At 34.6% G+C, this 27,669-nt stretch overlaps 1 protein-coding gene and 2 long non-coding RNA genes across 3 annotated transcripts; 1 reads left to right on the plus strand and 2 right to left on the minus strand.

Moving 5' to 3' along the window:
* Positions 1-212: 212 nt before the first annotated feature.
* On the minus strand, positions 213-1,460 carry LOC147564241 (uncharacterized). The gene is made up of 2 exons (XR_015236808.1): positions 1,352-1,460; positions 213-648 (listed from the first exon to the last, which is right to left on the minus strand). It is a non-coding gene; the product is annotated as an uncharacterized LOC147564241 (long non-coding RNA).
* A 4,697-nt stretch (positions 1,461-6,157) lies between these two features.
* Positions 6,158-6,939, minus strand: LOC147564242 (uncharacterized). The gene is made up of 4 exons (XR_015237446.1): positions 6,791-6,939; positions 6,686-6,701; positions 6,365-6,428; positions 6,158-6,230 (listed from the first exon to the last, which is right to left on the minus strand). It is a non-coding gene; the product is annotated as an uncharacterized LOC147564242 (long non-coding RNA).
* A 6,963-nt stretch (positions 6,940-13,902) lies between these two features.
* SDG4 (SET domain group 4) lies at positions 13,903-25,181 on the plus strand. Its single transcript, XM_086644736.1, has 11 exons — positions 13,903-14,547; positions 18,772-18,918; positions 19,920-20,084; positions 21,067-21,093; positions 21,553-21,670; positions 21,868-21,964; positions 22,776-22,869; positions 22,982-23,060; positions 23,662-23,833; positions 24,481-24,561; positions 24,664-25,181. The coding sequence occupies exons 1-11, from the start codon at positions 14,146-14,148 to the stop codon at positions 24,869-24,871; spliced, it is 1,590 nt and encodes a 529-aa protein (XP_086500862.1). The 5' UTR covers positions 13,903-14,145; the 3' UTR covers positions 24,872-25,181.
* Positions 25,182-27,669: the final 2,488 nt, after the last annotated feature.

Here is a 27,669-nt window from a genome sequence, read left to right on the forward strand (position 1 = left end):
AACATAAATTAAATGATCTAAGATGAAATTGAATTGGTGAAGTCGAAAAGAAGTTGGTTTCGAATTGGAAATAAATTGAAATTAATAAGTCCCTAAGTTTAATTGATTTATGTGCCGTCGTAAAAATGATTCTGTTTCGAGTAACACAATTAACTATGGAAAAAAGGGTAGAATTATAACTATGGAAACAAGGGTAGAATCACAAAAATAAGTAAACTTTAATTTATATTACAAAATTCATACTTACATACTATAAATCTCTCTCAAAGTGATACAAGTTTACATACTATAATCTCTCTCAAAATGATACAAGTTTCAAACTAGACCTTTCCTATAATGGTAAGGGAACATTGTTAAAATTGGCAAAGATAATGTTGGATACCATATCTGATGGGGTGTGCTTATACTACACCAAATAAGTGGAGTTATATCGACCGCATAAATGTGGGTGAAGATGTTTGTGTTACGATCCGAAGGAACAATGTTGGTATACCGGGTCGACCACCAGGAAGAGACATGTGTGAGTCGGAATCGGACCTCTGACCTCATATTTAGGATAACTTCAGTTAGACGAATCTTCATGAGCTCAAATCTAATGACGATCATTTTCTCGTTGAGAAATTTAATTCATATAACCAACCATAATCTCTGTAAAGTTAAAATAGATTAATATACTAATTTTATGAATCGATCCATATAACAATAGGGAAGATAGATATATTAGTTAAATTAACATCCTACTATTTGTGACTTGTGAGGAGGGGAAATTATTATACCACAACCCGTTTCTAAAAATGTAGTTTTATGAATCCATCCATTTATTGATAAAAATCTAACTTCATTCATTAATATTCGATGTAGATTTGATGGATCTTGGAAATAAATTTGGCCCAGACAGGTTTGGACAATTTTTATTTATTAATATTTAATGTAGATTTGATGTTGGAAATATATTTGATCTGATTTAAGACATAGAATTGATGATCTGAGAGGAAAAAAAACGATATGACTCAACATAGAATAAGGGGTATAGGTAATGAAGTGAAACTAACATGAGATTTCTTTTTATTCAGTTTTAAAATTAGGTTGTGATTTGAAATAAAACTTAAAAAATAATTTAAAAGCGAACATGGAAATAGATTGAATCATTCAGTGCAATGAAAAATGATTAAGAGAACAACAAAAATTACAAACTAAAATATAAGGATTGAGAAACTAAAAATATATCTCACCGAAAACAAAATTTTAAGTTGTAAAAAATATATGACAAGAGAAACAAATAAAAACTATACATAAATGAACTATAGGAAACAAAATTTGGAAAAGAAAAGAATAAAAAGAAAACACAAACCTATATTTGAGATGGTACCCTTTCTGGTTCTACTATTTTTGTGAATCCTCCAATGAGAAGAATTTCAATGTAGTAAAAAGTTTACAAAGATTAGAGGAGGGGAATGAAGAGATCTACTGATAACAAGATGAAACTGATGAAAACAAAAGAACCTGGCTAGGTTTTTATAAAGAGAACTAATTCAACGCTTCTACCTAACATTCTTCTAGAAGCTCCCACTTAACACGCATCTAGAAGATTCTCGATAATAATGTGAATTCCACAAAAGAAAATTTTGGTGGGTTCCCAAATATGTTGTCAAACACTTTAATTAAAAAAAAGTATGTGAAGAAGTAATAATCATATAAGATTGCGATATTCGTTGGCACAACAGATAAACTCCAAGTCTACCAACCCCACTCTGAGTTTCTTTGTTTCGTCAAAAGTATTTTTAGTCATTATATAAATTTAAGATTTTGCTTCCTTTTTTTCTTTTAAATGATTTTAATTGAAAGATTGTCCTCTAGTTTGATCTATGTTCCCTTATGGTAATGAATGGGAACTAATTTGAAATCGAACTTCACTGGATGAGAAACTAAAAGATTTGCTTCGGCACAGGAATATTTGGTAATAGTCGAAAATGGTTATGATTGATGGCGGTTATGAGATTGGACAAAAAAATGAATCTGATTTGGGGATATAAAACCATTTGGTTTCGTACAGGGAAATCAATTGAAATTGGTGAATGCCTTTTGGTTATGATATTGAACATAAACTGAATGATCTTGGATGAAATTGAATTGGGTCAAGTCCAGAAGAAGTTGGTTTGAAATTGGAAATAAATTGAAACTAATTAGTCCTTAAGTTGAATTGAATTCTATACCGACATAAAAACGATTTAGTTTTTTACGTCACACCTAAAGTGTACGACGTACACTGTACATAGAGAGTTTTTTTTGTTGCAAAGTGTGCGTAGAGAGTTAAAAATAGAAAAATCTTGAGACGGATAGACAATTGCACATCATGACAATGTTGACATTTGAAAAAAAAAAAGTTATAAATGCTTAAGTTTGGTAGACTTAAAAACTCAAAATTCTCCACCAACTCCTTAACAGTAAGATAACCTATAAATGTAAAGTATTTTATTAAAACCTTAAGTCACGACTAGGTCATGAAGACTACATAGCAAAATGTGATATATTTGTGTAAGATTTCTAGTTTTTGGCATAAATATTAGGTCAAACTTGTTGGACGCATGATTTGGTTAGCAAATCTTTTTTATCTCTTTATGCTATTTTTGTTCATTTCTAAATCATTTCAATTGTTTGAAGGGAATCTTTTATCACATTGTTATTCGAAGAAAAAGGTACCAAGATAAACTAACCCTACTCTCCAATTTACTTCTTCAGTATTCATGCAACCATTATCCATCACAAAAACTATCAAATATATTGAATTTGCAATAGCCATCACTTTTATCCCTTTTATTGAGGAGAAAGTATTCCAGAAGTTAAAAGAAACATGGGTTAATCTAGTTCCACACAAATCAACAACATTAAGGCGGGCATCCTCCATAAGTAGGAGTTCAACCACCGGAACTGAACCCATCCCATCACTCTAGTGCAATGATATGCCTAGTATGATATGAGGCACTGACATCACTTCCGTGCTGATAAAATTGAAGTGAAAACTTCTATAATTTCACATCACCGTGCGTCGATGTGTAAACACCATACTGGAGGCTTTCATCGTTAACCACTTTTGTAGAAATCATGGTTCTCGTATCAGAATCTTTGGATTTAAATGGCTTCTTCAACGACCTCCATCTCTAATGGTATATCTCATATAGAATAAATGAAATTAAAATGATTTTGCTAAATAAATTCAAACTTGACTAAATTAATGGGAAATTTTTAACCGTCGAGGTGAACTAACTTGGCACATCATATATATTCTCCAAGCATCACTAACTGAATAATCATGGAAATATTTTACAATTAACTTACAGAACTATTTAGGGAGCTTCCAAAGGTATATATCCAGCGAATTTGTTGTTCGTGTCGGGTGCCTGTTGGCGCCAGATACGACCTGGGTTAGCCACCCACGCGCCCGGCGCCCTGACTGTCGCTCCCCCATTTTCTCTTTTCTTCTGCTTGTCTTCTTCTTCTTTTTATTGTTATTCCCCAAGCATCACTAACTGAATAATCATGGCAATATTTACCAATTAACTTACATAACTACGCAACTAAAGGCACCCAACGACTTTGTCGCTCCCGAATATTCAAGTTCTAAAAAAATAAAAATAACTAACGCATCTAGGTTATTAGATTATCAACAAACTGCTAGTAGTAGAACTAAAATATCAAAAGCAATGCGATTATGAGCAAGTCAGACGGCGGGAGGAGTTGCTTCTTGGAAGAAGGTTGAGATCAAGTTAAAGAAACTAATAAGACGAAAGCATAATTATGAATGACATTAGCTTATAAAAATTTCTCATTGTATCTACATAATAGAGTTATGTTAATGAATTGTATAATATGTGGCGAGTTGATATCTTCACCATATATATTTAATTCAAAATATGAAAAGTAAAGACAAACACACTACAAAAACACGTTACATATTTACGGAATCAAAGTCAATAACTGTTGCCTGGCGAAAACTTTGTGCTCCGATTGAAGAAGGAGGTGTTGGTATTAGATACATATTTACGTTGAATGAAGGGGCTTTGCTTAGATTAGCATGGTGAATGGCATCCAATTCGGCTCATTGGGCTAAATGGATGAGAGCTCGATTTTGTCCATCTGGGCGATTTACTTCATATAAATGTTGCTCAATTTGGCCAGGATTGAAGAATAAAATTAGTATTATTTCTCTTCGCTCAAGGTGGCTTGGTAATGGTACCGGAATCAATTTTTGGTGTGACCGATGGCTCGATTCCACCATAGTTGAAATGTTAAGAATTCCTGAATCACTTCATAGTCGCCTCAAATCTACAGTATCCTCTTTCATTACATCTGGTAATTGGTCTATTCCGAATATGTTGGAGTTACAATTTCCAGACCTGGTGAGACAAATTCAGGATATTGTAATCCCTATAACACAACATGAAGACAAGTTAGTTTGGGATTTGTTGCATTCAGGTGAGTTAAGTTTTAAAGATGCTTATGAGTTTATGCGTCCCCGCCATTCAGCAGTAGAGTGGGGTAAGAGAATATGGCGACAATATGTACCCCCTCGCCGGTCACTTTTAGTATGGAGAGTCATGCATAATCGCCTTCCAACTGAAGACATTCTTATGAAAATGGGTTGCTCTTTAGCATCTCGATGTTCTCTCTGTTGTCAGATGAGAGAGAGTATATCTCATTTATTTTATGGATGTACATTTGCATCAAAGATTTGGGCTTGTGTCGGTTCTGTATTTGGTCGTAATATCAAACACTCAATTGATTGAGGGAGTCTTCACATCTGGCTTCTCAGAGCAGGTTGAAGGCCTATATTTATCGACAGTAATCTCGGCTTTCTGGACTATTTGGGAGACCAGGAATTCTTGCCTTTTTGATAATACCATTCCGGATATCCCCAAAGCGGTCTCGATCATTTGTCGTCTTACTTTTGAGTCTGGGCGGTTAGTTAGCGGTTCTATGCAAAATTCAATGAGAGAAATTACTATTCTTCGTTATTTTAAAGTGACGGGTCGCCCAAGAAAAGCACATAAAATCATACAAGTAGATTGGCACATGCCTCTAGCCAGCTGGGTAAAAGTCAACACAGATGGTTCATCGAAAGGTAATCCAGGGGTTTCTGATTGTGGTGGGATATTTAGAAATAACAGAGGCTTTGTATTAGGTTGCTTTGCAATACCTTTGGTTATTTAAAACTCGGTCTACTCAGAGTTGATGGTTGTAGTACATGCTGTAAATATGGCGTGGACCAGAAGTTGGAAGAAGATTTGGTTGGAATGCGATTCTATGTTAGTTTTGCAAGCACTTAGTAACATCTCCATAGTTCCTTGGCGTCTGTAGAACCATTGGAGAAACATTTTAGATCGGATTAGAGAGATGGAGTTTCGAGTCTCAAATATTTACAGAGAAGGAAATGATGTTGCTGATCGGCTAGCAAATGAAGGTTGCTCATTGGCAAATGCTAATTGGTGGAGTGTTGCGCCAAATTTTATTCTACCCTTTGTCCACAAAGATGTAAATGGTATTTCTTCGTATAGGTTTAGATGACTTTGATTCTTAGGTACGTTATGAGATCTTTTGATATTAGGGTCAGGCTTTAAGTCCCCCCCTTCTATTTGTAATTATTTTTCATAAAAAAAATTAATAATATCAGGTGATGATATCTAATGATAGATGCTCCATGAGGTGCCAACCTAGTTGGGATGTCATGTAAAGCATAGTAAAGATATCACTCCTTTTCATTTAAAAAAAAAGCTATACAAATTAGACTAATCTAAAAGTTATGTCTACTGCGACAAAGATTTAGCATCACCTCCAAATCCTAATTCATACAGTAGAGACCTTCAGTTTTATTGCAGTTTTATGAATATCTCCTTGAATATCATAGTGAAAATGAATCGAACTTAAAACGGCCAAAGAAACCCTAGTTTCTGATAAAAAAAAACTAAACTGTAAATCAATGTGAGAAGAAAGCTCACATTATTTCATTATCCAAATAAACAATGTAACCCCGAAAAGCAATCAACAACATATGATATCCATATTCATGCACAAAAATATACATTTGAACAACATAAACCAATAAAAAACGATAAGAAATTAACAACATAAATCAATAGACAGACTGAAGAATAATGACTAACCTCCTTAGATGAAAGATTGGAGCGGGAATGCTTGTGCTAGATGGAGAGTTAAACGCCCAAATCAATTGTATTCTGTAAGGAAAACAAATTGAGAATGGTCATAAAGATGATCGAAGAAGTAATACTTCACCTTCGAAATAAGCTTCAATTGTAGCCATATTGAAGAGATAATGGTCATAAAGATGATCGAGGAAGTAATACTTCACCTTCGAAATAAGCTTCAATTGTAGCCGTATCGATGGAGAGTTAAACGCCCAAATCAATTGTATTCTGTAAGGAAAACAAATTGAGAATGGTCATAAAGATGATCGAAGAAGTAATACTTCACCTTCGAAATAAGCTTCAATTGTAGCCATATTGAAGAGATAATGAAAATAAATTTCAGTTGTATAAATCAAAGAATAAAACTTACTCCAGACCAGTCAATGGACATGTTAGTTGAATCATTTTAACTATTTAGGAAGAGATTAGTTTTTCAGAAACAAATTAGACAAAAAAAAACTGAAAAGAAAAAGAGAGGAATCTACCTTTAAGAAGGGCGATCTGTGGAGAAATTGAATGATGACAATGTGATTTTATTAGAGAAAAATATGAGAAGAAGAATCAAATGAAGAGAGGAAAAAAAAACCTACCTGATTTTAGCGACAAACCGAATGGGAGTTTCATACTTTCATCGATTTGGTTATCTCCAAGCATATTTTAATGCATTTTAGAGCGAGTATAATGAGGATATGGACACAATAACTGAAAAATTGAATAATAATAATGATGGAGATGGAGGGATAGAGGCATTAGGGTTGGGGGAGAGCAAATGATGCCAAAGAAGATTTTTTTTTTTTTATTTATTTTTTTCGAAGTCGACTACGATCAACGTATGTCGTAACATTTATGCCAAAGAAGATGAAGGGGCAAGAACCGTTGGTCTGGATGTTTTGTTTTGATGATTTTCAGGGCAAAATGGGGCGCCAATAGCACTGTTTCGAGACCCAGTAGCACTCCATTGAGGAATTGAAGTAAAAACAATTAATTAATCACTAAATGTAAAAGCGATTAATGACTAAACGTGTAATATATTTCAATCAACGAATCCAAAGGCTGAGAGCATCTCCAATGGGACACTTTAACAAACACTCTAAAAATCAAGAGATGAATCTGGAGCTATTGTCGTAGTAGTCTTGGAACTCATATCACTAGGAGTAGTCATATTCAAAGAGGAAAAAATCAAACTAGCTCTTATACCATATGAACTTGGAAAAAAAGTCTTAGTAGTTTATTAAAAAGTAGTTCAGGTAAATCTTCTCACAAGTAATCAAATAAGATAAGTACTAGAATTATCAAAAGATAAGTAATACTAAACCATCTTCACGCTCCAGAAATTGAGTTTTCACTGTTGCAATCGGGTTGGCTGCTCAATCCATATTGTAGTCTTAATAGAGTCGTTGTAATTTACATGAAAACGAATGAATATGATTGTATTAGAATAAAAATATTAACTATGAAAGAAAAGGGTAGAATCGCAAAATCAGTTAACTTTAATTTATATTACAAAATTCATGCATACATACATACATACTATAAATATCTCTCAATATGATACAAGTTTCAAATTACACCAATTACTATAAATCTCATAAATATAACCAAAATGGTCAACTTCAACAATTCTTCCACAATTTTACGACCTTTCTTGTATGGTTATCATGTTCTGCGTAATTTTTTTCGATCATCCAAGTATTTCCCTTACCTTGACCAACGCACATTCCAAGTGCCATTACCTTCGTTCTTCTGGAAACGGATGGAACAAGGTTATACACCTATTCTTGCACGTTATTTGAGTTCGGCCTCTTATGTCATTCTCTGGGTCTGAGAAATCCTGGACTTCTGTAGTATACTTCCTTCATTAGACGAACTTCCTCTTGCTCAGTGAATACCTTCCAACCCAACCATTTTCTTTTGTTTTGAGATTGGACGATTCGAAGGACATCCAAACGAACTAAAGTTTGTGGAGGTTCTACCATCACTGCACCAACACCACATCACAAAAACTTTCAATACCACCACATAAAATATTAGATATATTCTTTTGAAATTATATATAAAATTAGTAAATCCTTCTCAGATCCCTACTGTCAAAGTGATAGTGATGAGGCTTGATAACTATAGTAAACTAACATGGTATTACTGATTTCTTATAAATCTTACTGAATGTCTGAATGTGCTTCACTAGGCTGTTAATGAATGCCCTACAGGCACGTACAATACCGTACTATATATAATCCACCAAACGAGCAAAATGAAAATAGTATATGTTAAAGTCAAGATCAATAATAACGATATTTCAGTTCAGAACAAATAAATCCAAACAAATAATTTAAGGATTAAAATCTTAAAATAGTACTTTACCTGAAGAAAATATCTTTGAGTTGGAATCGGATCTGTGACTTCATTAGATGAGCCTTCATGAGCTCAAATTTAATGACGAGCATCTTCTCCGTGAGAAGTTAAATTCATATGATCAACTACAAACTCTACAAAGTCAAAATTTTAATCATTCAAGAACAAAATATTTTTAGATTTTCAAGAACAATCTTATCTAATAACTTTACTTTGTAGGAAAAAGAAACATTTTAGGCAATTTAATTGGTAAAGATACTATCTTGAAGGTAGTAAGGACAGGAAAATGATCATAAATATATTGCCAAAAAAATAAAAATATAGCATACTGCATACCTTGGTTTAGATCACTTCCTTTCTTGTTCCAGTAATGTCAATCAATTCTTCAGAAGACAATCTGAACAGAACAGAAAGGGTTAGACCAAGGACAACTAGGAACACAAAAACATTTGGCATGAATAAGTTTGGACAATTTTTATTAATTAATAAGTTGATTTGATCTTAGGCATGAATCTGATTTAGGTTTTTTGAAAAAGTCGATATGACTCAACATTTAATAAAAGAAATAGGTAATGAAATGAAATTAACTTTAGATTTATTTTGATTATCTTTGGATAGCGATTTGTACAAATATTAAAAAATATATATATTTAAGACTGATTATGAAAATAGATTAAATCAACTCATGGAAATGCAAAAAAAAATTAAGAGAACAATTTTAATCTGTAAGAAGATAAGACAGGAGAAACAAAGAAAAATTAATATTATAGAAAAGAAAAGATGGAAAAAAAATACAAACCTATATTCGAGATGGTGTCCCCTCTTATTCTATTGTTTATATCAATCCTCCAATGGAGAATCACAAAATACAAAGTAATAAAAAAAATCACGAAAGTTAGAAGAGGGAACTGTAAAACAAGATGAAAGTGATGAAAACAGAAGAACTTGGCTAGGTTTATATAGAGAGTTAATTTAGCGCTTCCACCTAATATTCATCTAGAAGTTCCTACTTAGCATGCATCTAGAAGCTCCCGGGATTATGATGTAGGTCTCATAAAAGAAAAGTTTGATGGCTCCCAAATATACACAAACATCTTAAAAGCACAACACGTGAACAAATAACAATCAATCAAGATTTTGCTGCCTTTTTTTCTCTTTCTAAAGATTTTAATTGAATCAAGATTCCGCTTTAGTTTGATTTATTTAATTTATGTTCCATTTTGGGAATGAATTGGAACTACTTTGAAATTGAACTTCACTGGATGGAATAGAATTTGGTTAACTCAAAAAGAAATTGGTTTGGAATTAGAAATAAGCTTAAACTAATTAGTTCTTATTTTGAATTGAATTTGCTATAGATATGTAAGAATGGTTTAGGTTTTTTTTTTGTAGCAACTAGAGTGTGTCGTAAAGAGTTTTTTTCTTGTTGAAAGCACGTAGAGAGTTAAAAATAGAAAAATCTTGAAATGGATAGACAATTATATATCCTGATCATGTTGTCAGCTTAATAAATTTAGACAACGTTACAAATGCATCAATTCGGTAGCTTAATAAACACTTCTTCTTCCTTCTCATCTCCTACCACCACAACAAAATCCAGCCACCACTATTTTCCCCCATTTTTTCTTTTTCTTTCCGTCCACCGCTGCTTTTCCCCTTCGATGGAAAACCCATCTGGTTTGGGAAACCGTTTTACCAAATCGGCTACTGGTTTGGCTCCAGGCCGGTTTTCTGAAAGTTTAATAAACAATCGGTTGTATCTCGCTCTTCGACGGAAGCAGAATATCTAGCCTTAGTTGTTTTGGTTATTGAGCTCCAAATGGCTTCAATACTTGTTTCAGGATCTTCGTATTCCCATTGTGAAACCAATTTTGGTTCACTGTGATCACATGGCCACAACGCATATTGCAGTCAATCCTGTTTTCCACGAACGGACAAAACACATTGAATTGGATAATCACTTTGTTTGTGAGAAGTTAGAGTCGGGGTTGAATCAGACCACCCACTTACGATCTTCCGATTCGGTCGCAGATATTTTTACCAAGGCTCTCGGTCTTGATTAGTTTAGTCGACTTTCTTCCAAGTTGGGCTTGTGTCAAGTTTCTTCCCCTCTCCAACTCTAGTTTTAGTCTCACGTTAATTGTCTCTATAGGGCTAGGAAATGTGTTAGAGACTTTATAAAAGGAGTGGAAGAAGTGAGCTTTTTCAAGTTACGGGCTTACCAGCCCGCCATTCTCTAATTACTCGAGCTTCTTAATGAGCTTGGACGGGCGGCGGGCAAGGTACATTTCAAAATTGCCTGCAAGATTTAGCTGACTACCTTAATAGCCAACGAATGTAGCTATCTGATCCGCCTGAGCCCATGTATCAATACTCGTGGACACCTATACCCGTCTGATTTCCACCCCTACGATTATGTATCTATTTCACCAGATGACCACCACACTATGCCCCACTTTGGTTAGGAAAGGTTAAAGTTACTTAGAATTTCTTACTAGGGCAACTCCAATTTGGCTTGGCCGGGGCTCCCAAATTCAAATTTGGGAGCCCGGGTTGGGGGGCTCCCAACCCAAAAAAAGTATATGAGTTGGGAGTTCGTAGCGGCTAGGTGGGATGGGGATCCACCCATTTAACTTTTTTTTGTTTTAAAAATAAATAAATTAAATCATTAATATTTTTAAATGGTTTTTTTAATGTAATTTTTTAATAGAATTTCATTGATTGAAAAGCCAAATACATAACTCCCTCCAAAAGCATATAACTGAAATACAGAAAAAAAAATAAGTAAATTAACGATAGAAGATCTGTCAGTCGTTGCGATCTTAGGTATTCCACAAGTGCTCTATAAGATCTAGCCTTAATTGTGTATGAACTTCGCTGCTTCTAACTTGCTCAAGACGAGCAAACATTTCTTTAGCAATATCTCCAATGGAAACACTGCTTCTGGAATACTTCAAAAATGGTAGTTGCATTAGGTCTTTCATTTTCGATTATCATGTTATGCATTATAATACATGCCAATGATTTGAAATTCAAAATTTTGATTTTTAGAGTCAATGATTTCATGGTTGAAAATTGAAACAAAAATCCCACTCCCACTTACACCACACATGTACATAATTTGGATTTGGGAGCTCCTGTTGGAGTCCGACGTTGGAGTTAAAAAAAATCAAGGCTCCCAAAATTGTGAGCCCGAACCCCTACATTGAAGTTGCCCTAAAAGGATGACATATTTCCTCATCTGGATTAAAAAAAAAACGGTCCACATCGTAGTCATATTTGAAAAAACTTTATCTTTTACTGAAAAATGTGTTAGTATTGTTGATGTTAAAAAATGACCTTCCGTTATATCAGCAAGAAACAGGGACTTGATGCATGACAGCGTCCGTGATGATAGAATTCCGTCTAAAATGCTCCTCGCTCCTGCTCCCACTCCTTCGCTCCAAAACTCCTTGAAAACCTGGGGAAAAAACCTGCAAAGGGTTCGAAAACCGCTTCGACGCTCAAGACAGTCAAATTATTCTTTGCAGTAAAAAAATGATAATGGATCGATCCTTTTGGGGGCGAGTATGTGTTACTCCGTGAAAGTGAACCTGTCTTGTGGAAGACGATAGGGGGTCCTTTTATAGGTTGTGATAGACCGACTGTGATTGACGGTGTAGATGAGGCGGCTGCCATCTACAGTTACGGAAGTCTCCACTGTTCGTGGTTAGGGTTTCTCTTTAGAGTTTATCTCGTATCTAGGGTTGTGTTTGATATCAGGGAAACAATTCAATGGAAATACAAGAGTTCCATGGAAAGTCTTCCACGGAATTTACTCCGTGGAAATAAGAGTTCCTTCATTTGGTAGTCATTTATTATTCCGTGGAATTACGAACTCTATTATTTGGTTGACAACTAACTACTAGGAATGTAATATTCAATTAAGAGTTTTTATTTACTCTTTATGTAGTCTAAATGATATTTTTACTTTTGCGAAAATTACATTTTCATCCTTATGTTGTCTAAATTACATTTTTAACCTTACGTTTTTAAAATGATATTTTTACCTTGTAAAAATGTCATTTTGACAACATAAGGGTAAAAGGTCAATTTGATATTATAAAAGGGTAAGAATGTAATTTTGGCTATAAAAGTCCAAAATGTCATTTTGACAACTTTGTAAACGTGTCATTTGGTAAGAAGGACAAAAATGTCATTTGCCCAATGTATAAGTAAAAATTTATTTTGCTAAATTTTATGGTAAAAATATCATTTTGAACATATATGGAGATAAATAATAGGTTTCAAGTATCCAAATATATTAAATTATTTTGATTTTGATTTTTGACTTTCCACAGAAACTAATTCCGAGGGGGGAGCAAGGAATTAAAAGTGGACTATTTCATGGAAATGGATTCCCTAGGGAATTAAAGCCATGGAATTACACTTCGTATCAAACGGTGGAAATACCTATTTCCATGGAAATTCTTTTATTTCCATGAAAATGAGAGATATCAAACACACCCTAGGGTAAGAGGAAGTTCCTATGTTTAAGGATACTTCGTAGATATCCTGCCGAGGTGATAGATCTTCGGGGAGATATTTCCTCCTTTAAGACTCTTGAAGTCCAGACTTGCTTAAAAACTTATGATCTTTAACCGACTGAGATCTTTTGGGGAGATTCCGGAATTGAGTCGGTAAGCCTGCAACGCTTTCCTATCTCCCAGTTTAGGGTGTGAGACAGAGGCCTAGCTTACGTGGACCCCCCTCATTCCTTCATAGAATTCTAAGGCTGATCTATTCGTGCCTTAAACGAAACATGGTTGGAGCCCCTTAACTGATCCTGACCGACCTCCCAATTCTGGGCGTAGGTGGCGGAGCGTTTAAGGTCCAACAGCTCTTCTGCCTTAAGTCGGGTTGACTCGTTGGACTTCTAGTCTATTCTTGACTTGTTGACGTCAGTCACGTCTGAACATTTTGTGCATCATCAGTTATGTCATCTTCTAAGTAATTGTAGCATCCCTCGATTATCACCACAACCATACACACTCATCACAACCACTGCTTACCACAATCACACCTACAAGTATTAACGTATACATGTCGAATAACTGGTGTCAGATAACACTTAAAATCCAAACTAGCCAAACAAGATATCGAATAACATTTTAAATTCGCAGTTCGAACCGTTCATCATGTTCGCCCCATCGCGTGTTTGGGTTCCTTTAATTTATAAAAGAATTCAATGTCCATAACAAAATTAAAATTCTCAAATGTTCTTTCCCAGGCCTAAGATCAAATGACCCGACCCGATCCTTGAGGGCACGAACAAGATTAAGATGAAGATGTTACAAGTAACCGTAGTTCCAGCAGTAATAATGTTAAGATTTGTAAATTTTCACCGAAACGACGTAACTTTTCAGTAATTTCGTATCCTTGAGAAGTTGTCGGATTTTTGCTTTAAAATTTTGAGACTTCCCGCCTAAGTATCATATTTCTCTCTCTACTCTCGCTAGTTCCCTCCAAATATCTGAAACCTAAATTCTAGTCCAGGAACATTACCTGTAAATGCATCTGCCCTAATTTTCACTCTATTTTCTCTCCTTTCACCATGGTAGACATCGGTAATCTTCTCGATTCTACTTCCCTACCAATCTCTCGATGCCCTAATTTCTTATCAGTTTCTAGTCAGTGCGATCCGACTGGTTCTATTTACCCTCAAAAGTCTGTTGAATCTAATGATTTAGATAAGGAAGAGAGTGATTGGAATTGGGAAAGTCGATTGAGGTTTCCGATTGTTCCAAAAGGTGGAATTTGTGCCGGAAATAATGGTGGCGGTGGTGGTGGTGGTATTAAGGTTGTGGTTGGTCGGAAGAGTTTTGAGAAAAGTAAGAAATCTACTGCTTGTAAAACTTTGGATGATAATCTGAAGGATTGGGTGGAAAAGAAAGTTGCTTCTGGTGTTTCTGAGAAAGAATGCTTCCTCCCCTTCTTGGTTAATGCTCCAAAAATGGTACTTTCTTCACTTTCAATCTGTATCATCTCTTTTTCTCTCTATCTAGGTTAGGGTTAGGGTTTTTGTTTGTGGTACTGATGCTGGTTACTTGTTTTACTTAAGTGATGATTCACTATCATTACATGGGCAGAGTATTAAAACCTCTAATAGACCATTCATTTTTATTTAGAGTGAGATCTTGAGGAAGTTTTACTAGTCAAACATCTCTGGGGAACAGGCTCTTGGCTGAATTAGCAGTATGTATTGCTTCTTCAGTCTCAGGGGTTTTCGTTGCAATGTTTTTCAGTAGTTTTTCTGGAACATGGTAATTGAATGCCGATTCTGGGCCAAATAGGCTGATACACAAGTTAAATGTAACACAGAGCATCATCTTTTAGTTTTATATGTATGGTTGATGTAAAAGTTCGTATCTTGGAACTCTAAACTTACTATCTGAAGAATTCGTGATTCTAAGTAATATATACCACCTATAGATACTGATTCTTAATAAATTCCAAGGGAATAGACCTACTTAGAGGCCTTTTTTTTGTCAACGTGCGTGGAAAGACGTTGAACGAGCCATGCAAATTTATCTGATTGTTTGTTACTATAAATATAAAAAGTCATTAAGAGCTTTACGTAATCATTTTACAATTGCTAAAAACGATCAGCCGGGCGTTTAGCTGTTTAAAGTATAGTGGGCTATAAATATCAACAACCACATAAATCTTAATCACTAACCAATTTGTACTTTATAAATTTTTCTTCAGTGCCCAGTCCCACTCCCCTTAAATCGTCAGCCTTCACTTATAGAAACAAGTTCAGCGAGGTTGGCGATAAACATCTTTATCATCTTAGGACTAACAACTGGGTGAAATGACCTTGCGCAGACTCCAATGATGCTCAATCCAAGAGCCTAGCTGAGTCATAGTGCCAAATTTGAACTTAAACGTTTTTTCAGTTATAAGTATACATAATACCTTATGTACACAAAAAGAGAAGATAGGTTAAAAAAAGAGGTTCCTAGCAGTAGGGGTGAAACAAATGTGTGGCGGAAGGAGGAGTAAGACGAATAAGAAGGCTTGTTGATGATGGTTTATTTAAATTCATGTTCTTTCACCTCTTATTCCTTTTAAATTTCACTCTGTCTCTTCACAATAAGTGCCAAAATAATAGAAGATCCAATTGCCTGCTCGATATAGGTTGAATGATTCTTTGACGTGGTGAGTGTTGTGGCGCTAAAAAATTGACCGGACGTGGGATGACTAGGCAAGTCACTTGGGAAAACCTTGATTCCTGATTTACTTTTGAAGTAGATTGTTCGTTTGCTTCCTCTGTGAATGCAAGCCCTCTTACTTAGCTTTAGGTTTAAAAAGAGAGGAGAGACTTACGTCGTTGTGTGAGGCATATGCCTCAAAGCTTATTTCTTTATATATTGAAGATGATTTGAATTAGTCATACCCATACACAATTACACATTTGAAGCCTCAAGGTTTGCCTACTCAATTGATTGTTATAATGTATTAATGTTGACAAAATTTGGTTCGTATCCTCTCACATGGTTGTTGTAACTGATTGGAATTGGTCGACAAAGTTATATGTGCAATTAAGAGTTTAACATAGATGAACCTCTCCAGTTTTAGATGGTCTTGCTCTGGTTACTTGTAGAGTTTCTAGATACAAGAAGGGTACAGCGAACGCAGGATCCATGATCTTAAATGACCATTAATTGAGGTCATTTTCGAAGTGTTTTTGTACAAGTTCACTTATAATCCTGAAAATACGAGTGGATATCCATATTCCAATTGTATTATCATTATAGTGGCGTATGCCACCTTGATATGCTACCGTGAAACCTTAACAGAGTAAGCATATCTAGATAAAGATGACTCGCGAAAATGTGATTTATGGGAGCAAATGTGAAGACATAGAAACAAAGTAACATGGATAGAAAAATGCAAGGCAAGTTAATATTGGATATGAACAAAACTTTATAGAGGGATTGATTTTGAAAAGGAAACTGACAGCTTCACGCTAAGATCACAGTGAGACACATTATAACAATGAATGCAACTAAGAGTTTAGATAGATGAAGCTCTTCAGTTTTAAATGGTTTTGTTCTGCTTACTATTAGTGTTTCACGATACAAGAGGGATAAACCAGAGGCACAGAGCGTGATGTTTTATGCCATTAATTGAGTTTGTCTTTACTCTTTAAGTGATGTACTGTTTTTGTACAACTTTACTTAATAATCTTGGAAGCACAAGTAGAAATGTCTTTTGGTGCAAGTTAATGGAGACTTCCTATCCCTTTTACAAAGTCCAATCATTTTAACGGCTGGCAAGGTCAGTGTATGGTCCCACTTTTGGAGTTTTGAAAGTTTCCGGTCCCACTTTTGGAGTTTTGAAAGTTTCCGTTCCTATCAATTCTCTCTATGCATACAAATAAGGAGACGGCTTAGGCAACATTTTAATATAGGAAATTTTGGATAAATCGCAATTTGCGATGTGATTACTTTAGAAATAAGAAGAAAACTTTGTAAATGAGTTAACAAAAGTTCAACGATATGTGTACACAATTGCGGTGTATATGGTGTCATTGCCAAGCCATTATGCCACACTATCTCTATCTTCCATTAATATCGTGTATTTAATCAAGATGTGTTTCTTTGGTACATAAACTTTTAGCTATTACATTTAAGGAAAGAAGTTGCATGTAGTGAATAAAGATGATTTATTTGAAATTATTGTGACCTTGTTTGCACTGGAGTATGCCAGAAGAGTGGAACCATTTGATTCGATATGTTCTCAATACCCTGAGATAATCATCTCGGTGTGATCTTTTTGCTTACAAATGCTCCTACTACAGTCCTAGTTGCCGAGGAATGAGACCCAATTATACTTCGACCATTTAACTATTTAAGTCAATATTACTGGAGAAGTTTAGTTTGTTTAGATTTCTATATATTAAGGTTCTGTTTTGTTTTAGGAAATTATTTAGCAGTACTTGTCAAGTTTTCACATTATTCTTCTTTAAATTTCATGTTGATATTTCTATTTTGATGAAGAGTTGATAGCTTAGTGATGAATTATTACTTACGTGTTTTTTTTTCTTATCTTATAATTGTTGAAAACCTCTGCAGGATCCCCCCCCCTACACTTGTATCTCATTTTCATATAATGCAAGTGTAGGTTGTATCCCTACCTAATGATAGAAAGGGTAAGTCATTCTACTGGTTCCCTTGAGCTCTTGGAGCCCAAGGTGTCCCGTTACCACTAAGTAGAATTGGTGGCTCAAATTCATTTGCTTTCGATTTAAATTTGACGTGAAGTTGATTTGATGGCTGCACTATGCCTGGCTAATGTAGTAGAGATATTTGTTGCAAGTTATCTTATTAATAATAAAAGTTTCCTACTACTCTGGCCTGGTTTCTGATTAATAGCTAGTTCGAACTTGACTGATTCAACTAGTTGTACTTACTACTTAACCAACTAGACGTCTTATTTAAATCGTTCCTCAACTAAGCAATTCAGACATTCTTTCATCTTTTATTCTTTTCATCAACACAAATCTGTCTTCCCAATTTCAAGTTATAACAATTGTAATGAGATAATGTAAAAGACTCTCAAGCAAATCCACCAATTTATTGTTGAATTACGAAGATTTAGACTAGACAGTAGATATTTCTAGTAGCTACACGATAATGTTGTAAATGTACTATTCTGCAGTTGTTTATATATTTTTTGTGGTGAACTTTCCTTGTTTAATATATGGTCTGTGTGTATTAGAAATGTCGATAATTATATTAAATATATGGACTATGGAGAGCATATCCAACTAGTCCTCAACTTCACCTTCATAGTCGTTACTCCCTTGTCAACAGACTAGTGTCCTAACTGCCGATTTCAACCCCAACAGCATAGTGTGGTGATAATTATTGGACATAATGATCGGTCGGGCTCTTGATTGTAATACTTGACTAGATGTACAGCAATTACCAATAGAGTAACATGATAATAGATGCTAAATGCAGCTCTCTTTTTTATTTGGTATATATAAAAATCTACATTTGTATTTTCTCGGAAGAGTAGAAACATTATTAGTGATATCATGCACCAGCGAACAATAATCTGCCCCTCTCTCTCTCTCTCTCTCTCTCTCTCTCCTGTAATATAAGAAAATAGTCTACTGCTATAATTGGTAGTTTTGTGCTTTTAATTTTGAATTATGATCTTGCTTCAGGATGAATGTCGTGCATGCAACAATGTAATCTATCCTGGGGACGAAGCAGTGTGCTCTGTTCGGGGTTGTCTGGAAACTTATCACCTCATATGTATCAAAGAAAAACTTGGATTCTCTAATTCCAAACATTTCAAGTGCCCCCATCATGTAAGTTCCTATCTGCACATTATTTATTGACTATGGTAATTGGTAATACTTATTACTTAATATATGTGCATTGAATAATTGAGTTGAGACTATTTGTAGTTATTTACTTTGGTGCCTTGTTATGTCTTGATTATTTTAAGGTAATACATTTTCTAATCCGATACTTACATGCTTATGTGGACGCATGAATCCATCACTGAGTTATTTACTCACATGCTCATAGGATATCTAGTTTGTTTTTCATTTTTTGAGTATTTGGATCCATCACTGAGTACTTTGCATGAATCTGTATTAAGTGAAGAACAATGAATTTAAGGGCGATTAGCTATCCTATGAGAACCTCAAATTGACTATATATCTTCACTCAATTATTGGAGAGCCCAAGGAAGAAACCCGTTTTCCAGTGTCCTTTTCGGACTTCACCAACAACTGGAAAGCCATTTGGGATTCTTTGTAATTCATTCTCTGTTAAATATATATTTTTTTAATTTTGTAAATTTTTTTCAAATTAATATGTTGTTTCCTTCCCTAGTTCGAGAAAAAATTGTATCAAGTGAAGTTTTTTTCTCTCTGGGTTCGGATTTCTGTTGTGGGTTGTCTTTATGTTAGAGAACATTATGATCCAAGTGCATTCTCTGGCATAGGCCGTACGACAAGTTAACTAATGGAATTACTTTATGGAGGAGAAACTATAAGACTGTAATGTTGCACAAATTGTTAATTTTGGCAGCCATAAGTTTGTTGTTTTCTACCGTTTATCTTTCTTTACATCTCATTTTTTAATCCAGTAACCTGATCAAGACGCATTAAACGTATTTGGTCAACTTTTTATCAACAAAATGTTTCTTTTCCATTTTGTCTTGTTCTATCTATTGCTACCATCACAAGCATCCTCCTGTCTTCCTTTTGTAAGTTTCCAATGGCAATGGTTTTTGGAGTTTATACCTCTTAGCAGTTAGACTGGGGCTTGTATTACTGATCCAAAGCAATTGTTGCGACAGGCTTGCTTTGTGTGTAAACAGAATAAAATCTGGCATTGCATAAGATGCCCTATTGCATCACATCCTAAATGTGCACCCTGGCCCGAGGAAGTTCTTTATCTAACGAATCAACCAGGGAGAGCAATTTGCTGGAGGCATTCAACTGATTGGCGGCTGGAAAACAAGGTCAATCTCTTCTTTCTTTCCCTTAATTATCCTCTTTATGTTGTTCATGGTTCTAGATCTATAGACAATTATCAATTTTTACCACCTAACGTCCCATGGCTGTTAAACCGCCCCCAGCCAAGTTTGAACTAGAGAACACATGTGGGCCTCACTTCCCGCTCATGGCATGGAGAGGCCTCAATTTATCTTACCTGTGTTCGATCTATCTGATTTCCATATTAGTTGTTTATATCTTGATTCTTATTTGTGATTGCTTTAGATAATTATTAAAAACCTAGAAGCAGAAGGTTATTGTTCTCTCATAAATAAAGGCTATGAGTCATAGTTTCCTTAACTTTTACTTGAATGCACTCTTTTTTTAGTAAACTTGAGAGTTCAGAGAAATTCTGAGTGAGAATGTGTTTCTCTTAATTGACACAAACCTCCATGGAAGTCTTCTACTATTTGTTTCCATATTGCTCGTTTTTTTTTTTTTTTTTTTTTTTTTTTGTTGAAATTCCATATTGCTCGTTAGCATAGCATTATTGATATCGGCCCCTTAGGCCTACATTATTGGTAAAAGTTAAAACTGTTTCTTGGTAAGGTTTTTGTTCCCTCAGTTTTTCCTGATAATATCCTTGATAGCAGCCGTATAAGTATATCACTAATTGCTCCTTCGCCGATTTGCCTTGATATCTAATATCAGTTACTTGGGTTGTCATCAAAAAACGTATCAGTTTATTAAATGTTCATGCTGGAAATATTCTGCATGTCTAACAAAGTAGATATGCAAAATGTTGGGGTTTTCTTGAATGAGTAATCACTATTGGAAAAAGCTTCTGCATGGTGTACCTACTTACTAGGATTGCTATTGCACCGATCATACAAAATTTAGATGACATCAGCTGTTCTGATGCTTCATGTTGGTTTTCGGAAGGGCATTTCTTATTTTTCATTGATTAGATTGGATAACAGGACTGATCTATCTTTGTTGGATGAGCAGCTTGCAGTCCCGACGAATGATGTAGAGGTAAGAGCTCTTAAGAACCTGTTATTCTCTGTTTTTGATATAATTTTTTGGTGAAGATACATAGGCAACCTTTTTTGTTTCTGTATTTTTTGAGGATTTCTTTGAAGGCCTTTCCCCTCTCTATTGATCTAATCATCGAATTAGGTAGGACACTCGCCTGACCTACTAAAGCGAGGAGAGGGTTTTGACATAACCTTCTTCAGAAATTTTTGATTGATTCATTTAGCCTTTTTCAATACATATAAGTTGTATCACTCCAAAAGTAAATTTAAAGGTGATATTGTTAATTTGTTACCAATGTTCTTTTGTCTTTCCAAACATTTCGAAGTGTTACTCGTGCAAATTATATGCACATTTGAGGATAGTCACACACTAAATTATTTTAACTCTGCGTCCAAACAAGTTTTCTCTTGTTCTTTCTAAATACCACATGCTGACATTGTATTACAATTATTGTAGGAAATATTTCGCCGCTTGCCTCTTCCTTACCTTGATGAAGAGTTTGAGATTGATTCCATGTGGAATGAGTTAACGGAGAGTAAAGAAGAGCCACCTCCATATGTGCACATCAGACGTAGTATCCTATTATGCAGTATCTGTAGATACTTGAAATTACAATTGTTTGATGAATTTATTAGTCGAGTTTCTTAACGAATTTAATTTGTAAGTCATACAGTAGTGCTTTTCTTATAACCACATGATACCAACTATTAGTATTACTATGTCACTGTATATCATTCGGTTCCGTTGTAGTATCCTTAATAAGGAAAAAAGATGTGTATTTTGTGAAGAAGAAGCGTGATGATACTGATGCTGATATTGGATGCACAAATTGTGATTCTGATTCATGTGCAGAGGATTGTGTTTGCAGGTACAATGATTCTTCATCATGCGCCAATATGTTCCTTATCCTTTGTAACTTGAGCAGGTGGCCTTGCTCGAATGTACTTGAAGTGCTAGAATAACAACCTAACACTTCAATGCAGTTTCTTCATTGTCGCTAACTACCAAATATTCTAATAAAATGGTGAAAAATATGTTGAACTTGGAAATAGTTATTCTATAATTATTCCTGTAATGCTGGGTAATTAGGAGTTTAGGACACATCTAGCTTCTGCCCCTCTTGGTATACTACTACAGTATCAAGATCAATTTCGTTATATTTGTTAAGAACGAATCTAGAAAGAAATTATACTATGCTTTTTTGGTTATTATGGTTTCTTAACTGTAAAATTACGAATATAATATAAACGTTGATTAAATCCTCAACTGAAAACATATAATTGATGGAAACAAATAAGTATATCAGAAGCTCCTAATTCATATATATGACCATGATTTCTGCTTTCGGGTATATCCTAGCCAAGCCACTCTAGTTAAATGCTATCCTAAATGACCATCGTGAATGTATTTGGTCATTCTCATAACTATAATTCCCATTTCCCAATTTACTATTTCCTTGTTTGTTGATTGACCAAGTCTATCAAGTACTCATATTCTATTATAGTAAGTGTTAGTAACTACAATTTTTTGTGAAATGGGGTTTGCCTGTCCCTCACTTCAGTAATTTTATTCAAATACTCAAGCTTCATGAATATCGGAGTAGTTTTTCAACCAATTCATTTAAATATTACAGTTGCTCTTATTTGTTTAATTGTTTATCATAATATATGGTCAAATAGGGTCCAATCCATCGCCTGTTCGAAGTCTTGTCATTGCTCCGAGAAATGCACAAACAGACCATTCCGTAAAGAGAAAAAGGTTAAAGTCGTGAAGGTAAGAATATTCTCTGTGAACCCATACGCTTGTCTTTGTCTTGATTTCGTTTGTATACCGGAAACACTTTCTTAAATATGTTATAAATTTGGATGCGTTTATATGTTTCCAGACTCAGTTTTGTGGTTGGGGAGTGGAGGCAGCTGAACCCATTAGGAAAGGCGACTTTGTGATTGAGTATACTGGAGAAGGTAGCTTCATATTCTAATTATTTGTTTGGTGCTTCCTGCAAGTGACATTTTAATCACTCCTTGATTTTGCAGGCGTTTCTTTATCTTCATGTACTTGTTAAGGGAAAAACGCCACACTCCCTAGAACAAATTTTATTTTGTCAGAAAGGCTTCACATATTTCTTTGTAGACCTTAGCTCCTATGTAAGTTTGTACGGATCAAGGTTTGAACAAGTTCGGACATAGTGTATAATGCTTGCACAAGTTTGCTTAGGGATAACTTGTCATTTTTTATCAAGACCAACAACAAATTGGGTCTTAGGGTGAATTTCTTGTCTTGTTAATTGATAATGTGTGCCATAGGATCGATTAGTTGATTAATTCTCTGTTTAATGTGTAGGTTTATGTTTCTCTTGATGGTACTTTACCTTATTCAGTTTGTTACGGTTATGTATCTAAGAGGGAGATTTCTTTGACAGGGAGTTCGTTGAACAAATTTTCCTATGTTCAGATGTTAATATGTTATATTATCTACTGCTAGCATTCTTATCAACTTTTTTATTTGTTGAAGCATTCTTATCAACTTATATACAGTTGTACTAACACTTCTTTTGTGATTTAGTTATTGATGATATCACATGTGAGAGAAGGCTTTGGGACATGAGATTTAGAGGTGATGAAAATTTCTATATGTGTGAAATACGGAAGGACTTCACTATTGATGCAACGTTTAAGGGCAACACTTCTCGTTTCCTCAACCATAGCTGTGATCCGAACTGTAAACTGGAAAAATGGTTGGTTCTCTTTGTCATGCTATTATTCTACAATGCTGACATTTTTCTTTTCCAAAACATTATCTATAGCTCTTAAACTGTCTACTGCTGAAACAACACCATATTCCACGTGTTCTATTTCACATTATCACTTGCATAATTATCAGTTAACATCGGGTTCTTAATATGGTCATGTTGTGTAGTATAAGTGTCTACCGCCGCTTGTGTACCATACCGTTTTCGGGTGTGTTCTCAATCGAGTATCCCAAATTAGGACCCAACTTTTATGTAGAAGTCCACAAACCAACTAGTTGAGTAGTAGTAGTTATGATTAGTTAAGATTTTAACTTTTACGGAGATGGAAAGTGTCCATTCTATATGCATCAAAAATGAAGATATATATAGTCTAGGAAAATAGTCCAAAACGTACTATAACAAAAAATATGAAAGTAGCGTACCACGTACTGGTACATGTACCACGTATCGGAGCGATATCACAAGTGGAGGCCTTATGGTCTTTAAGCAGCTTTAGCTTATAACAGTTCAACTTAAGCTAAGTTAAATGTAACAGTTCTATTTTATCTCAAACTTTCATGTAAAATGGATTGGTGAGGGAAAGGATTCGTATAAATTTTTGACTCCATATTGTTATTGGCAATCCCATGTAGGCAAGTCGATGGGGAGACACGCTTGGGTGTTTTTGCTGCTCAATCTGTAAAAGTTGGAGAAGCATTAACATATGATTACAGGTAATTCATTTGGTTTCTCAATCTTGTTGACATTATGAGTCTGTTTTTGCCATCTTTGGTAGTGGTATAAGACTTCCGTCTCTTACAATTGTTCTCAATCAGGTTTGTCCATTTTGGATCCATGGTGAAGTGCAATTGTGGAGCTGAAAACTGTCAAGGATACCTTGGTACCAAAAGAAAGCCAGAAAAGTTGGATAAACACTACCTTGGCGTCAAAAGAAAGCGGGAAAAATTAAATATCCAGTGGATAGGCTGGGGTTCGAAGCGGAAAAGAACTCCAATTACATGCTTAGAAGTTATTCGAGATTAATTTAATTCATCATCAATTCTTTTTAGGGTTGCCATTCATCAAGACTTATCAATTCAAAGAGATTCTGCAGGCTCGTGTTATTGTTTAACAAATTCATGCAGGCATTTATTCAAGACTAGTTTTTTCTCATTTACCCGTCATGAAGGTTGTCATAATCTTTCTGATGAGTTCTGTTATAATTGAATTGTTGTCACAATTGAAAAACTTCATAGAATTTTTTTCTTTAATGATTTGTGTGTAAAAGTTATGTTGAAAAGAACAACACAAGTTAATTATACCAATAAATACAAAGATATCCTTGTTAACTCAATCGAATCTCTTTTGTTTTTCTTATTCCTTGCAAAATAGATTGATTGATCGTTTTGTGGTTGATCAAGTTCTTAGACACCTATGAATGTTGGATATACTAAGAGAACAATAACCAAAACTATATATATACATATTAGACACAAACGTAGGCACATATGAGTGCTTATTTATGAGGCCATTTCCCCTCTCTTTCTCAATATATATCTCAGAAGTGGAATCCTTGATGAAGTATTTGGTACTCTATCCTTGCTCCCATTTTAAACCAGTTACTTGGGTGGTTAGGCCGATTCCTCTACGTAGTTGCCATTATTTCAGAATCTGGGTCTATAGTGCTGGGCGATTGGTAAGAATTGAAGTTGGAATTTAGATTGCAACAGTTACATTCCATGGAATATATAATGGGAAAGTGGAGCAATATGCATTTCCAATTTAAACAAAGAATTTTTGGGTTTATAGTCCAAAAAACGGGCCCTAAACATACATTTAGGTTGTGTTTGTTTTTTGGATTTTTGAGTCAACAGTCCAAAATCTGGGGGGTAAACCCAAAAAAAATCCACTCTTGCCCAAAAATTAGTTGCAGGTCTAAATGTCAGTTTTTTTTTTATTCCCCTCTTGCCCTTGGACGGGACATGCTGACGTTTTCCTGAAAAAAAAAAAATGTCTGGTAAATAAAATAATTTACCAGTACACGAAAAATTCAAAGTTTCAAAATTTTTTGAAAATTTGAAATTTTCAAACGAAATTTCAAATTCCCGCCCAGCAAAACCATCTCTTCCCGGTAAATAAAATAATTTCCTGTACAAAAAAAATTCCAATTTTCAAATTTTTTTGAAATTTTCAAACGAAATCTTTTTTTCGAAATTTTAAAATTTTCGAAATTTTCAAACGAAATTTCAAATTCCCGGCCAAAATTTCAAATTTTTTTGAAAATTTTAAATTCCCGGGCAAATTTTGAAATTTTTTTGAAAATTTTAAATTCCCGGGCAAATTTTGAAATTTTTTTGAAAATTTAAAATTCCCGCCCAGCAAAAATGTCTAGTAAAGAAAAAAATTTCCAGTAAATAAAATAATTTCCCGGTCACAAATTTTTTTTTTCGAAGTTTTGAAATTTTCAAACGAAATTTCAAATTCCCGCCCAAATTTTCAAATTTTTTTACGAAATTTCAAATTCCCGCCCAGCAAAAATGTCTAGTACAGAAAAAAATTTCCAGTAAATAAAATAATTTACCAAAAAAAATTGCGTTTCCCGGGAATTTTTCAGTGGCTGTTCCGTAATTTTCTGAACAGTACACATTCTGATGGACGGGTTGTCAGATTATTTTTCAGAAAAAAAATCGTTTCCCGAGAATTTTCGATGGCAATTTTGTAATTTTCGATGGCATGAACGGTAAATACTTTATTTTCTAAGGGCCCTTTACGTAATTTTGACCCCCCAAACTGACACATTGGACCTCCTTTACATTTTTAGACAACTTTGGGTGGGATTTTCATTTTGGCCCCCTTTTTGGACCAATGGCCCAACCCCTCTTTGTTTTTTCTATTTTTCAGATCTGAAATCTGAATTGAGCTTCAATTCAGATTTAGATGTTTGTTTTTTCGTATTTGACATGATATGAAATGTTGGCTGAATCAACTAAACATATGAATTGGCTGAATTAAGGCCCACTTATTTCAGACTTTAAAACAAGTCTGAAAAAATAAAAAAAAAAATCTGAAATACTACAAATGACGAAAATACCCCCAAAAATAGAAAATGACCCAATCTTCATCTTCTTCATCTTCTTCACATCACCATCCATCACCACCGGACCACCACCAAGTACCACTGAAATTCCATATACGACTGAAATGACTCCATCTTTATTTTCATTTTTTTCATAACCATACCGAAAGAGAGCAAACTCCGAGTACAACTAAAATTCCAAATATTATAGGAACAGTTGCTACAATCCATCTGGTTTTATCTGCTTCCTGTAAATCACTTGATCCAGTAGTAGGATAAAAATTGGTTTTGGGGTAGGGTTTGATGGGTTGTCAGGAATTTTAGGATTTTCAACTTCTGGACATTGATTTGATAGAGGAAAACCGCAAAAATTAGGGTTTCCAGAGAAAGTAGTAGGACCTTGATTCAATAATGATCAGACCTGGGGAACTTTTCCAGTGAGATTATTATGTTGAAGATCTAAACTTACATTAATAGGGAGCTTCGAAAATTAAGAGATTTGAAGAGACCAATTCAAAGGTTATCGGGAAGAGACCCATTTAAGAGATTTGGGTTAGGGTTTAATGGATTATCAGGAAGATACCCACATTCAAGAGGTTTGAAGTTAAATTAAGAGATGAGGAGATACAGTCTATAAGTTTAGAGAGAAGAGAAGTGGCATTATAGAGCTGGAACAAAAAAATCAATGGGTGTATCACTCGTCTTAGATGAAGCAGTGTTTTGGGTGAAGTAGGGTTTTGGGATTTTAGTTTAGCTGTATGGGAAA

This window comes from Eschscholzia californica, unplaced genomic scaffold, assembly GCF_041429995.1.
Source record: "Eschscholzia californica isolate CP2 unplaced genomic scaffold, dmEscCali1.0.p SCAF_1, whole genome shotgun sequence".
In the NCBI taxonomy this organism is placed as follows: Eukaryota; Viridiplantae; Streptophyta; class Magnoliopsida; order Ranunculales; family Papaveraceae; genus Eschscholzia; species Eschscholzia californica.